Genomic DNA, 12523 nt, shown 5'->3' on the forward strand with positions numbered 1-12523 from the left:
CTTTGGAGTGGAGAAGGCCACTCTCTGAATCACCCCCAGGTCCCCTGTAGCGACCTAGCTTTTCTCAGAATGCCTTTCATTAAAATACCCCATGAATAAAATGTACACTTTCTGAGCTGATCTCAACCAGCAAGAATCAATACAAGCTTAGACCTAGAAACGCGATATGATTCAAGGTTTGTTTAATGGATTTCTTTCAGAGTCGTATGCTGGTAACTAATTCAAGTAATTCCTAGATTTGGGCAAATATCCCTGATCACCTCCCTCCACAAATTCATGACAATGAAAACATAAAAAAGGTAGAGATTATCCAGCGGAAGCGTATTTGTGTTCCTGTTTATTTACATGTTGGTAAACTTAGGTGTCAGCTTTTCCGTAAGTCCCCTCTGGAGGTCTGTAGTACTTGGGGAAAGCCATCAGCTGTAGCATGTTGAAAGCATACTTCCTGCATTTGATATTCTTCAGTACATTTTCTATGCGGCAGCCTTCTCTGGTGGAAGGGGAAAAAGGACAACTTCATGAAACACAGAATAAATAAATATGCTTTATTTGTCCAATGCAGAGTTGCAGCAACAGTCCAAGTAAAAATAACAAAGATTCAACTCTACATTTTTTTTTTTTCACAAATGATGATACATCTTACAAAATTAAATCCTAGGCCAGGCCCAATACCATTATTGCCCTCAGAAAAAAGATGAGTAGAGTCCCTTTGCTCTTAACATATATTTAAGGTTTAATAAACTCTTTAAATATAATTTGTTCCACAATACAGCTTCATTTTCGTTTCATAAATATATCTGCCTTTTTATAACTTTTCCACAAGTGAATTTCTCAGTCTCTTTAAAACACATGAACATCTACACATAGCCCTAAGGATGTAGGTTCTAGGAATAAGGCATTTAATTTATTAAGTCTGGCCATATAGATTTTTAAAGGAAAGTTTCATCTCTATTTGACTGCATTATTTTAGCTGTGCAACGAAGAGGAAAATGGCTTTCCAGACAGCCTGGTCCAAGTCTCAGCTTTATCAAGAGGAGTGCTTGTGTACAGACAGTACAAAAGTCACAGGTGCTGAAAATGGGGCATCGAGACACAAACAAGACTTTGTTAAAAAGAATAGAAAAGTACTCTGAGAGCCAAATCAACCCAAACCATGGTTACAAACGGGTTCATTTAATTACAAAACATAAATAGCCATTCTCTCCAGAAAGTTACTTGACAGAAAAGGGTTAATTGCAGGAAAGAAATCACAGAACTAACAGGTTAAGATATCAAACAGAAGATTCTATCAGCTGATGGCGACAATGAGATCGGCACAGTGGAAATCAAGTCTGGAACCTCCCACATCTCTAGGACTTGTCTCAGGGTCTCAGGGTTTGTGCAAATTCAGTCTTAATTTCTTTAAATAAATTTAATGGGAAGAGGAAGAGGAAATGAAGAATGTCAAGCTTTCAGGATTCTGTTCTTTGTCTTATGCCAAAGACAGGAATTTAAAATTTCTTCTTGAGCTAGTTAACAGAGGGAAACACTTCTCCATGAACAAAAGAGCAAAATAATTCACTTAATGCATAGTACTTCTTTTTTTTTTTTAGATTTTAGGAAAAACACATAAAACACTTACAATTCAAACATTTTTCTTTTTTAAATTCTGTGACTCTGAAAATGTAGAAATTACAGCGTTGTCCCCATAATTTAAAGTCCATTGTCAGTTGTAGAAAAGAAAGGAGTACAACATAAAACTTATTGGTATTTGGCTAAAAGTAATGCAAGACTTAAAATAAGCCACACAACTAGCAGGTGTGAGCTGACAAGCAGCAAGGCGACGGGATAGAAGTGTCGAGAAGTTGGCTTGTTATCAGTTAGACAGCCTGTTTCAGGATCATCAGATTCATTCAGTGCTCCCTGGGTTTGTCTGCTGTTAAACGGGGGGTGGGGGGGGGGAGTTAGGGGAGAAAAGAAAATAGTATAGCGTTCACACAGTAAAGAAACTCAACCTTAAATATCCTGAAATACAACACATTATCTTATATAATACAGCAGTTTCAGATGAAGTTTTTATGCTAAATAGCCCCAAATGCATCCTGCGTATTTTTTCCAACTGGGCTTTTGTGCAAAAAGGAAGAGAGAAATGCTATGATGATATTCACATGGGTTGAACATGTATATGCACAAGGAAGAGTCAGAGAAGCATGACGGGGCCAATAGACAAGGCTACATGAATAAAACTAAAATATGGATCAGCCCATAAAAATAATCTGATAAGTACATCTTTGGAAAATGAAATGAGAAACACAGTATGTAGTGAAGGAAACGGACGTGTCTGGCACATTTAAACACACTGTCTATTGTTACTGTACCTATATAACGTATTTAAAGTTATAAAAATGATTAATGGAAATGGCTTGGTATTTAAAATGAATGAAATATCTGACATGTCATCCTTGCCAGCCATAAGACTAGTTTAACCAAACCCAACTCAGCACCCTTTCATCGGTTCAGCTCATAAATTATGTTGTTCTGCTCATCTTCCTAAAATGAAGCCAAATCTATCTCCTATGGACTCTCCAGATCTGAAAAGAGATCCATATTTACAGAGTACATGTTGAAAAATAAAAGATTCTAAATTTCCAGGTTGTGTATTTTCTGTAAAAGTGAAAAATAAGCATTTGTAATTGGGCTTAAAAGCAGTTCCAATTACGGCACATCTGAAATCTGCCATACTGATGTAAGTTGAAAATACCAATGCTTTTCTACGGTATAGTTCATCAGTATTCAGAGTATTCAGAATTTCAGTCACTCTCAGTTGTCAAGGAGTTTTTGATCTCTGTCAGCTCCTCCAGGTTTTGAGGCAGAAAGCCAGCTGTTGCTTGGTCTATGAACAGGGCTGTATATGCAAAGGTACCTTCTACACAAGCCCCTTAGCATCCGTGACCCCCTTTCAACCAGTTGCAGCTTCTGAAAACCTCCTACACAGAGATGTTTTTGACCTGGTGTCAACCACATCCAGTGGCCACATGTGGACAAACAGCAGTGGTAATTATTTCAAACAGCGATCTCAGTTTAAAACACCAAATTAATCACGCTGGGCTGGGCTCTGGTGCTTCCTTGTTGTTCAGTTAAGACCTAAGGACTATGGCGCCAGTGTCAAAGTGAAATAGAATATTATCTGGAAAATGAGTGGTTTGTTGAGTGAAAGGGAGGGCTGCATAATTCCTATTGTCAGTTGTACTTGGTTACTTGTTTAACTTTCTACTGCTCACTAGGTAGGAAACATGCAGTAGATTTTAAAGTATGGATACCTTTGAATGTGACTAAGAAAAACTTCCTTGTCCAATATTATTTCTCTAATATCACCTTCACTAACGCTCCCTCCTGTCCATTATTAAGACGAAGGTTATCTGTAGCAAATCTTAAGCTTGTTAAAACTTTCGTTCCTTGTTGGGAGCCAAGAAGTTTTCGCCATTAGAAGATGGCCGACATCCTGCTTCTCTTCCTGCTTAATGAGATAAAAGCCCGCGCCTAAAACGAAAGCCCGCGCACGCAGCACCAATGATAATTTGCCAAGTACTTCCCTTATTCTGGATCCCGCCCCCCTTTCTCTGTACTGTATAAATACAGCTACTGCAGCAATAAAAGTTTGAGGCTTGATCAGGATTTTGTCTTGCCTCCATTCTTTCGCGTCTCCTGCCCCTTCTTCTCTTTTCAACCCCTACAGGTTCCTCCTCGGACTCACAAGGATTTGTCCTGCTGGTCGGGACTCCCGGGGACGCCCGGGGCCGTGCACAGTTCCTTTCCTTGTTAAGAGAGCAGTACAGAGTCTCCTATATCATTTATCTATCTATCTATCTATCATAATATAAATATTAAATTCTGATTACAAATTTAGGTTAAATATTAACCACAATCTATCAATAATAGTATAGAAATACTCTTTCTTTCCCAGTGGGACCACCTGTAGACAGGCTCTGGCTGAGGAACAGACAACTGGCCGACCAGTAAGTTGAAAGGATCTTGTAACCGTCCTTACTCCAAATACAGGGGACTCATTCATACCAGATGGCTTTTTTGCCCTACAACTGTCAGAGCACATTTAATATTTTCCAAGTCTGCTTGTTGAATATGCCTTCCAAGTAAAAAGTGCTACATTAAAAGATTTCTTTTTGAGGGGCAGTTTTATAATTGAATTAATTTGTTGCTTACTAACTGCAATCTCTGGAGATTAGAATAATATATTAAAAACGCCTCTGACATAGTCATTCTATTATTCAGCTGAAATTTGAAAGCAACGTAGCCTACAAGCCTGCCACAGCACATAGAGCTTGAGGCCCTGACTATGTCACCGAGGGGACACAGGTGCTCTTGGGGCTGCTTCCTTGCTTCCTGCTAAGAACAGCACAAATGGTTATTTCTTCAGGGCCACAAATGAATTTTTCAGCACTCTGCTAGTGTGAATGCAAAGGATGTACTAAGTAATAACATTAGTCATTTCCTCCCTGGGAGATTATGACAAATAATTAATTAGTGGCTGCCTTGCACAGTACCCCGATAATCCAAGGTCATTAGTTTTAGCCATCACTGACTGGTAGATCACCATGGAAGCAAATCACAATGTTGTTTCCACTGAAAATGTGACATGATCTGACATTTAAGGGCAGTTACTGAATCTGGAGGATAGAAAATGATTTCCTTTTCCTTCAAAGACCTGTCAAAGCAATCACTTAAAATAGAAACAAGTAAAAGGAAATGTCTCACTCTTAAACACATCACTGCCTACACAAGGAGACATTTCCTTCAATAAAACCCAACGTGTGTGACTTGATGATATTTGCTTATTTCCCCCTCTTTTCTGTCAGCAACTATGGCTGTATCCTAGATCACAAGTCTCCCACTATAGGTATCCTCTCAAATCAGTCAGACCTCTAAAGATAAAAGTTAGAATCCTCCTATCTCCCCCTGCTGGGTAATTATTCATGAATAGTATTGTTATTTGACAGTTTATTCCTTTAACCACTACAGCTCTTCAAGCTCCCTTAAAGGAAAATTACCAGTTAAAACTGAATTGAAAAATCTTTCCTTCTGACGAGAAAGCTGATTTCCTTCCATGCTAAAATGAGACTGTTTCATGTTTCGTTACATCCAAGTTCGGAGCTATAGGCACACCATCTTGAAATGCTGAGCCAAGATTTTAGAGCCAGTATCTTACAGAACTTTATTTGAGTCTACATTCAGCTGATAAATCGATCTTAATAGAGCATCACGTTTCAGGCTCTAGAATGTTGGATTGTGTCAGATTTTAAACTGGCAAATCTGTGTAAAAACGAACATAATGTAGGTCTTTATCAAGAAGAGCTTTGAGAGTGGTACCTACATCATAAAATCAGAGATGCTTCAGATGTAGAGTGACTTTAAAAAGTCTTCAAGTTGAATTACACATTTCATAGATGAGAAAACAAATGTAAAGGCCTTGCCTGGGCTTCTACAACAGCAAGTTGCAAAAAAGGATCCTGAATATGTAGTTTGCCTGGTTCACAGTTTGCTTAAATGATAAAAAATAAGAGAAGAATTTTTTGTTTTCAGTTTAGATCAAGGTCCAGTGTGAAATTTAATGACTCAAAATACTCTTAGATGTCAAATTACCTACCAAAACTTTCCAAAAATTTAATTTATAATTAGAATATTGAAAGTATATTTCCAGGACTTTTGGAAAAAACTGTGCAACTGTTTTAAACAGAGGGGAAGTTTTAATAAAAGAATATCAAGGTTGGGATAATTTCCACTGGCTTAGAATCAAGATTAGCCTTGGTGGCTACTGAATCACCAGCAGCATTTAAAATGATATCTTCATTTTAACTGAATTTCAGAATCTAATTCAAAATACATTAGGTCAACAACAGGAAAAGCCCCTAAATTAAGAAATTACTTAGAAGACATAAGACTATGTCACTGCTTGTAATGTCCAGGTCATAGAGTGCGTCCAATAATCATAGACAAGTTTGCTACAAAAGAAAGAGCAGTATTATGAAAATCGCACTCAGAGGAAGGAGTCCTCCCCATAGGGCACTGCATGCACTTCTGGACATGACAGTCTAAGGGGAGGGCTATTGTGAACTAGAGGATACCAGAGCATGGTCACCAGGAAGATGACAGTGGGCTTGGGAACCTGGCAAATCGGAAAAGACTGAAGGCTACGGGAATGAGAAGAATTCCATTGGCTTAGAGAACAGGAACATTTATAGTTAAGTGGTTGTTGAGTTCAGATAGTCAAAGATTCAGTAGTTTAAAGTCTGGGCAACTTGCAAATCAATGGAAGTGTTTGAAGTAAAGAAAGAGATCTCTCATGTATCATATCCAATCATGTGATAGCTGCTTTATAGATATTATCTATTCATTCCTTACAAACAGTCAAACTGGTTAGAATTATTATCTCCACAGGTGAAAAAAGGATTATAAAACCTGTGCAAGTAGCAAACAGGGAATTTTTATCTTTGTCTGTCAAATGGAAAAACCATATGCCTTCTACTTTATGATTGTGATCCTTTGAGCACAGATTTCTCGCTACCTCTCAGAAACCGGCAGGTGTGATTACTTGCTAGTTGCTAGATTAGATTAAGCAACTTCTAAAATTACTTTCATCTCTACCTTCCTGTGATTCTTTGATTCTGTTAAAACATAACTGACTCTAGACTCTAGAGATGCATATTTTTTCTACTAATAGAATAGGTGACAGTTCAATAAGAAATAGGGTACGGGGCAAAAATCAAAGAAGGCAAAGCATGTTGACACTGTATTTAATCTCGACAGTGGTTCTCACTCATTCTTATTTACTTTCAGAATTAAAAAAAAAAAATGACATATTTCATTGTTTAATTCTCCCCGGTATCACTTTTACATTCTTCTTCCAATTTCACTCTTTTAGTTTTACAAAGTGCCTGGAAAATAGGAATATCTTCTTGTCAGAAGAAGCAAGGCTCCAGGTAGTGACACTTTCAGATAATATTTAACATTGCTTTGAAAAGAAAGTGCAGGTGCCCAAAAAAAACAACTCAAGACTGATGAAAGTGTTTTATAAAAAACTTTAAAAAGGAAAAAAAGAGAGAGAAAGAGAGAATGGATGAATTTGAAGTATAATTGCTTCCATCAGACCATTTTCAGAGAATTGATTCCAGTTTTGATCTTTGAATTTTAACAAGGTGAATACTTGGATGACGTCCAGAAAGAAATATCATAAATGATTAAAGGGCTAAAGAAAAATGCTTATGAGGAAGTGTTTAAGGTTAATTTTGTTTTGATAAAAGAAGGCTAAATGAGATGCGACTGCTATATTTAAATATGTAAGACAGTGGTAAAATAATTTTTGAGGTATTAAATTGTGTTTTGCTCTCTTATATTTTAGGCTGTAGCATAAAGCATGTGCCTCAGGGATTTTAGCAATGCTGAAAGCAAGCGCTGTCTGAACTAAATAGATTTGTTGTTCTTTAATATTACGACAGAGAATATGAGGTGTCCATTGAGGGGGCAAAAGGATCTTTGAGGGTTGAAAGAGAAAAGAGCGGGGAAACGGAGAAGGAAAGGGAGGGAGGGAGGGACAGAGAGGGAGACGGGGAGGGAGAGGGGGAGAGAGAGAGAGAGAGAGAGAGAGAGAGAGAGAGAGAGAGAGAGAGAGAGAAACAGTGGGGAGAAGACAAAGGGACAAAAGTTGGTGCCTGGAGGGTGAATCCCTGTGCATTGTTCTGTGTCTGTGCCTGGGGGGGTGGGGTGGGGTGGGGAGTGGCGCAGTATGGAGGGCCACAAGATGCATCTAGGGAGGCTCTCCCTAAGTCACTGGTCCACCTTGCCAAAGGTTCCCTTGTCTTGAGCTTGGCTTGGATGTAAGGAAATGAAGGGGCTTAAAGATACCATAATGAATAGGAAATGGGCACATCAGCAGCTGATGACAGATACCGACAAGCCTTCCAGAAGTTTCAGTGCAAGATAAGACCCGTGGCAAGAGGAAAAGCTCAAAATAATAGAGACTGACTTTCCACCAGCCTGGTTGGACAGGAGCTGAAATGTGGAATGAAGTTTGTTTAAGGAAATTATTTTAAAAGTAAACAAAACCAAACCATATACCTTAGTTCCTAAACAGGTAAATAGGGTGCTTCTACAAAGAAATAGGTACTTAGATGCGGATGTATACCTATAACTCATTTTCTATTTCCCATGCAGTGTTATTCGCCTTTCTTTGTACAAGAGCTCCTACAGGATGACTTAGTTTTAATGGCTTCAAAATAACAGTTAGAGAGAAGAAACCAGACTAGTCACTAAAACATTCTGTAACTGTGTTTGTGGCTAAAGTACTTAAAAATATAAACAACCCTTGTCTCACTGCTCTAGTTTGGCACTCTCCTGGATTGGGGAGAACTTTTATACCCCAGTGAAGAGGAAAGTAACAAGCAGAAATATAAGACTTCTGATTCCATTCTTGTTAAGTACCAGGCAGAGAATAATGAGGTAAGTCCACTGAGAGCCAGATTTCCTGGCAGGGCTGTCCTTAGCTCCCAAATAAAAATAAAAGTCCATATATGCTCATGTTATTATGAAAGTAGCTCGGGAAAGTAGCGGGTGTCAGTAACAACAGATACCCATTAGGAACGTGTAACAGGAAAAAACATCAGCCCAGCTTCCCAACATCTATTTGATTAAGTTTCAATCTTCCCTTTTAAAGGGAGAATGTTAAGATCTACCCAATAGGATTATTGAGAGATAATGTAAAGGCACCTGCACCTACCACATTCCTAACAATATGTATAAGTAAATAGGGAAATAAAATGTCCCTCTCTAGCCCTCCTTTTGTTAAATCTCAGTTTCCGTGTGGACAAGAAGTACCTTGACGAGACGTGCAGCTGCTCAGTCCCAGCTCTTTCTCCTCTAGCTCTCTCTAATGCTGAAGTGCCCCCAGGATTTAGGACAGCACACTTTACCTTCCTGTACTATAGATACTGCCCTTTGGCAGTATAGAAGTCAACCAGTCCCATGACTTAACTATCATTGTATGACGATGAATCTTAAATTTCTCTCTCTACCGTACATCTCTTCTCTGAATTAGACACATATATTGCATCTTCACTTGGATGCCTCATAGACATTTTAAGGTAATGAAGCATGGCAGAATATGCCACCCCCATATATGCCACATTGGCATGAGGATTATTTTGAGCTAAAGGCACTTGAAAAAACAGCAGGTGCAGGAGGAGTGCTCTGACCTCCCCTTTTCTTCCTGAAAGCAGGAGATAAAATTCCCGCGTGAAAGATGCCCTCTCTCTACCAGCAGGAAAGAAACATTCGTATCACCAGATATGGGGAGTCAATGCTGAGAGAATTCTATACAACAGAGCTAGATGAAAGAATTCTTATCTTCCTTTAGCACCACACCCCGAGTCCCCATATATTTCAGTTATTTTTCCACAATTGCTTTTATTTTTCCAATTGATATTATAAATGATATATAGTATAAAAGTATTTAGGTTTTGACACTTCTTTGGGTCTTCATTTTCTGGTGAGAATTGCCATGTATATGTAAAATGTGTATGCTTTTCTTCCATTACTCTGTCTTAGGGCAGTTTAATTCTCAGACCCAGCCAGAGACCCTAAGGGGGCAGAGGAAAAGTCTTACTTTCAGTCCAGTTTCAAGGTCACATCTTAACTTGAGTCCGCCCCCTCTGCCACCATTCCACATCAGCTCCTCCCTTCTTTCGCATCACAGAAAGTGACACTCACCACTCTCAGACATTCATGTTAAGCACCTCAGTTCTCCCTGATTCTTCTGCCCTCTTTACACCCCACATCCATCCATCCATCCATCCATCCATCCATCCATCCATCCATCCACCAATCGGACCACTTGGCAGCATCTCTACTGCTGCGACCTGCCTGTGACCCTCTGTCATCTTGCTTGTACTAACAGAAACCGTTTTCCTACCTTCACTACTCTTGCTGCTCTATTAAGTTTCAGTAAATCCTGATGTACCCATTTAGACAAATGGCAAAGCAACGAATGCGCTCTTCTGGTCGTATCCTGAAACCACTTCCCAAAGAGCTTTTACAGAATGAAAATCCAGCTGCATCTCCATCTCCCATAGGGAGCCAGGCTTGTCAAAATAGCCGTGGTGCTAATCCATCTGCAAGGAGATGGAAATATTTTCAACTGCTCAGCACTGAGACAAAGCTCCTGAACCATAAAGAAGTTGTTCAGCTATATCTTCTTTTGCCACAATCTCTTGGGTTTCTCAGGTTTTTCAATCTCCTCCCATCCCCGCCATTTCTATGGGATTCCAGTCAGCGAGGTAAATCCTGCCAACCTTTTTCAGTGGTGAACTCCTGTTTTGGGTTATCCCTGTTGCATCTGAAATGGATGGAGTTGACTATGGACCAGTATCAACATCACCACCGCAGTATCAACATTATTACACATTCATTTCCACCTCATCTTGGAATTGGACACGCCAAAAGAATCAGTTTAGAGTTTCTGCCCCTGGAATTGTCATTATCTTCTCTAGGAGGATAGGGTCTCTCTGTTTCTCCCCCTTTCAACCTTCTCCCATTTCTATCCCCAGCTCTCCCTTTATTCCCACCATCCCAAGCAAATAGCACATCGCTACAATTTATTTTATCAACTTCTGGAAGTCAAGGCTTATGAAAATCATTGTGAAAGAGAATAAAAGGCATTCAAGAATCTTAGAGTGTAGTTTTTGGATACAACAAGTGCATGGCTTAAAAACAACAGTTACACAACTGTTACACAATGACAGACTATAAAATATAAAATCCACCAAGGAGGAAGAACCCCAAGGTGTAACTCGAAGTGCTTTTTACATATATTATCACTAATATCTGCTGCAAGGATTCAAAGATCAGGGAAGGCATCTTAGAGAAATAAACTTTTGTGATGGATGATGAAGGCCGAATAGAATTTCAATAGTTAGAAATTGGATGGGGTTGGGGGGATGTAAATAACATGGAAAGGCACGGAAACAGAAGAATGTCAGATGTACTTGGGAATGACCCACACTCTGCTTTGGCTGTAATCGGGCAGCAGGAAATAGCAAAAGCAGGAATATTAAAATTAGGATACTTTCTATTTTTGTAGCTTATCTATTTTAGACATTTTCTAAAATAAACACATATTTTGTGGTAAGAAATTCAACTACATTGTTTTAAAATGATACGGGGCTATGTGGCAAATGTTTGTGTCGTCGGTAAAAACTTAGAATTCTCGGGGCTTCCCTGGTGGCACAGTGGTTGAGAGTCCGCCTGCCGATGCAGGGGACACGGGTTCATGCCCCGGTCCGGGAAGATCCCACATGCCGCGGAGCGGCTGGGCCCGTGAGCCATGGCCGCTGAGCCTGCGTTCCGCAACGGGAGAGGCCACAACAGTGAGAGGCCCGCGTACCACACACACACACACAAAAAGACATCCAGCTATCTTCTACTGATACAGATGGACAGATGGATGCTTCCTCTTGTTTTTCTGTTCAATTCTGGGTATTTCTTTTCCTTTTTAAAATTGGTTTGGTACTAATCTAAGTTATAAGCAATTGGCCATGGATCTTGATTAATTTCCCTTTGTGACCTATACCTCTCAAGCCCCTCTAAGGATATAGAATACAATGCCATGAGAATAATATTTCCTAAGATATTTGTGACGAAATGAGTTGGGAAAATGCTGAGTTAAAAACTCAAACAGGACTGCTTATTTAAGTATTTATCCAGGGAATATTTTTTGAGTACCAGCTTTGTGCCTTGAATAGTTTGAACTGTCCACAATCTAAGAATAAAAAGAAAGAGGAAGGGGCAGTGATATAGAAAAAGTTGATGGATCCCGAAATGACAGAGGCCCCAAAACTCCTGGCTAAAGAAATTGAACATTACTCTCTGCGTAGTGGGAGTCACATGACTGAAGTTGAACTTCAGGAAAAACTCTTTGGGAGGAAATGTGTAAAATAGATTAGAAGGTGAGGGACTAGAGAAAAGAGCAATTAAGAGCCTACTGCAGTGGTCCAGGTAAAAAGTAATAAAGGTCTGGAGTAAAGCAAAATAAATACAAATGAATGAGAGACTATATATATGATAGATGGGGAGGTGGGGTGAATCAACATCTTGAACCTGCCCTATAAGAGTGACAGACAGAGGTAGCAATTATAAGTCGTAAGACCCAGGAGAGAGTATTTTATCTCAGATACATTTCTTTCCTTCTCTGTCTGCTTTTGTAACTACACTGATGCAGATAATCAGATCGAGTCTAACAGAGCCATTATTTCTGCAATAATTCTTGAAATGGCTGTGCTGTTTGCCAAACAGATGGCTATCGGGGAGAGCACAAAACATCACTCCGAGCCAACCATAGTAATGGCTTCGAGTCAAATCTCTGATTAAAATAAACAATGTGTCAGTAGTCTCATTCCAGTAGAACCAAAAGAATTCTAAGGGCACCACAATTTCCTTTTCCATCCATTTGGTTTGTGCTTTTTTCCACATCCGTCAGAAA

The 12523-nt window shown here is 39.3% G+C and overlaps 1 protein-coding gene across 7 annotated transcripts in view; it reads right to left on the reverse strand.

Moving 5' to 3' along the window:
- Positions 1 to 357: 357 nt before the first annotated feature.
- Positions 358 to 12523, reverse strand: part of INPP4B (inositol polyphosphate-4-phosphatase type II B) — a 353066-nt gene continuing 340900 nt past the window's right edge. For 5 of the 7 annotated variants that reach the window (XM_065877996.1, XM_065877994.1, XM_065877993.1 and 2 more), the window contains one exon: positions 358 to 490. In XM_065877996.1, coding sequence (XP_065734068.1) covers positions 358 to 490 — 133 coding nt within the window. Of the gene's footprint in view, positions 491 to 1740; positions 1916 to 12523 lie in introns of those variants that run through there. The other 2 variants (XM_065877995.1, XM_065877992.1) reach the window with 1 other exon arrangement.

The sequence above is a fragment of the Phocoena phocoena genome, chromosome 5 (assembly GCF_963924675.1).
Source record: "Phocoena phocoena chromosome 5, mPhoPho1.1, whole genome shotgun sequence".
Taxonomy (NCBI): Eukaryota; Metazoa; Chordata; class Mammalia; order Artiodactyla; family Phocoenidae; genus Phocoena; species Phocoena phocoena.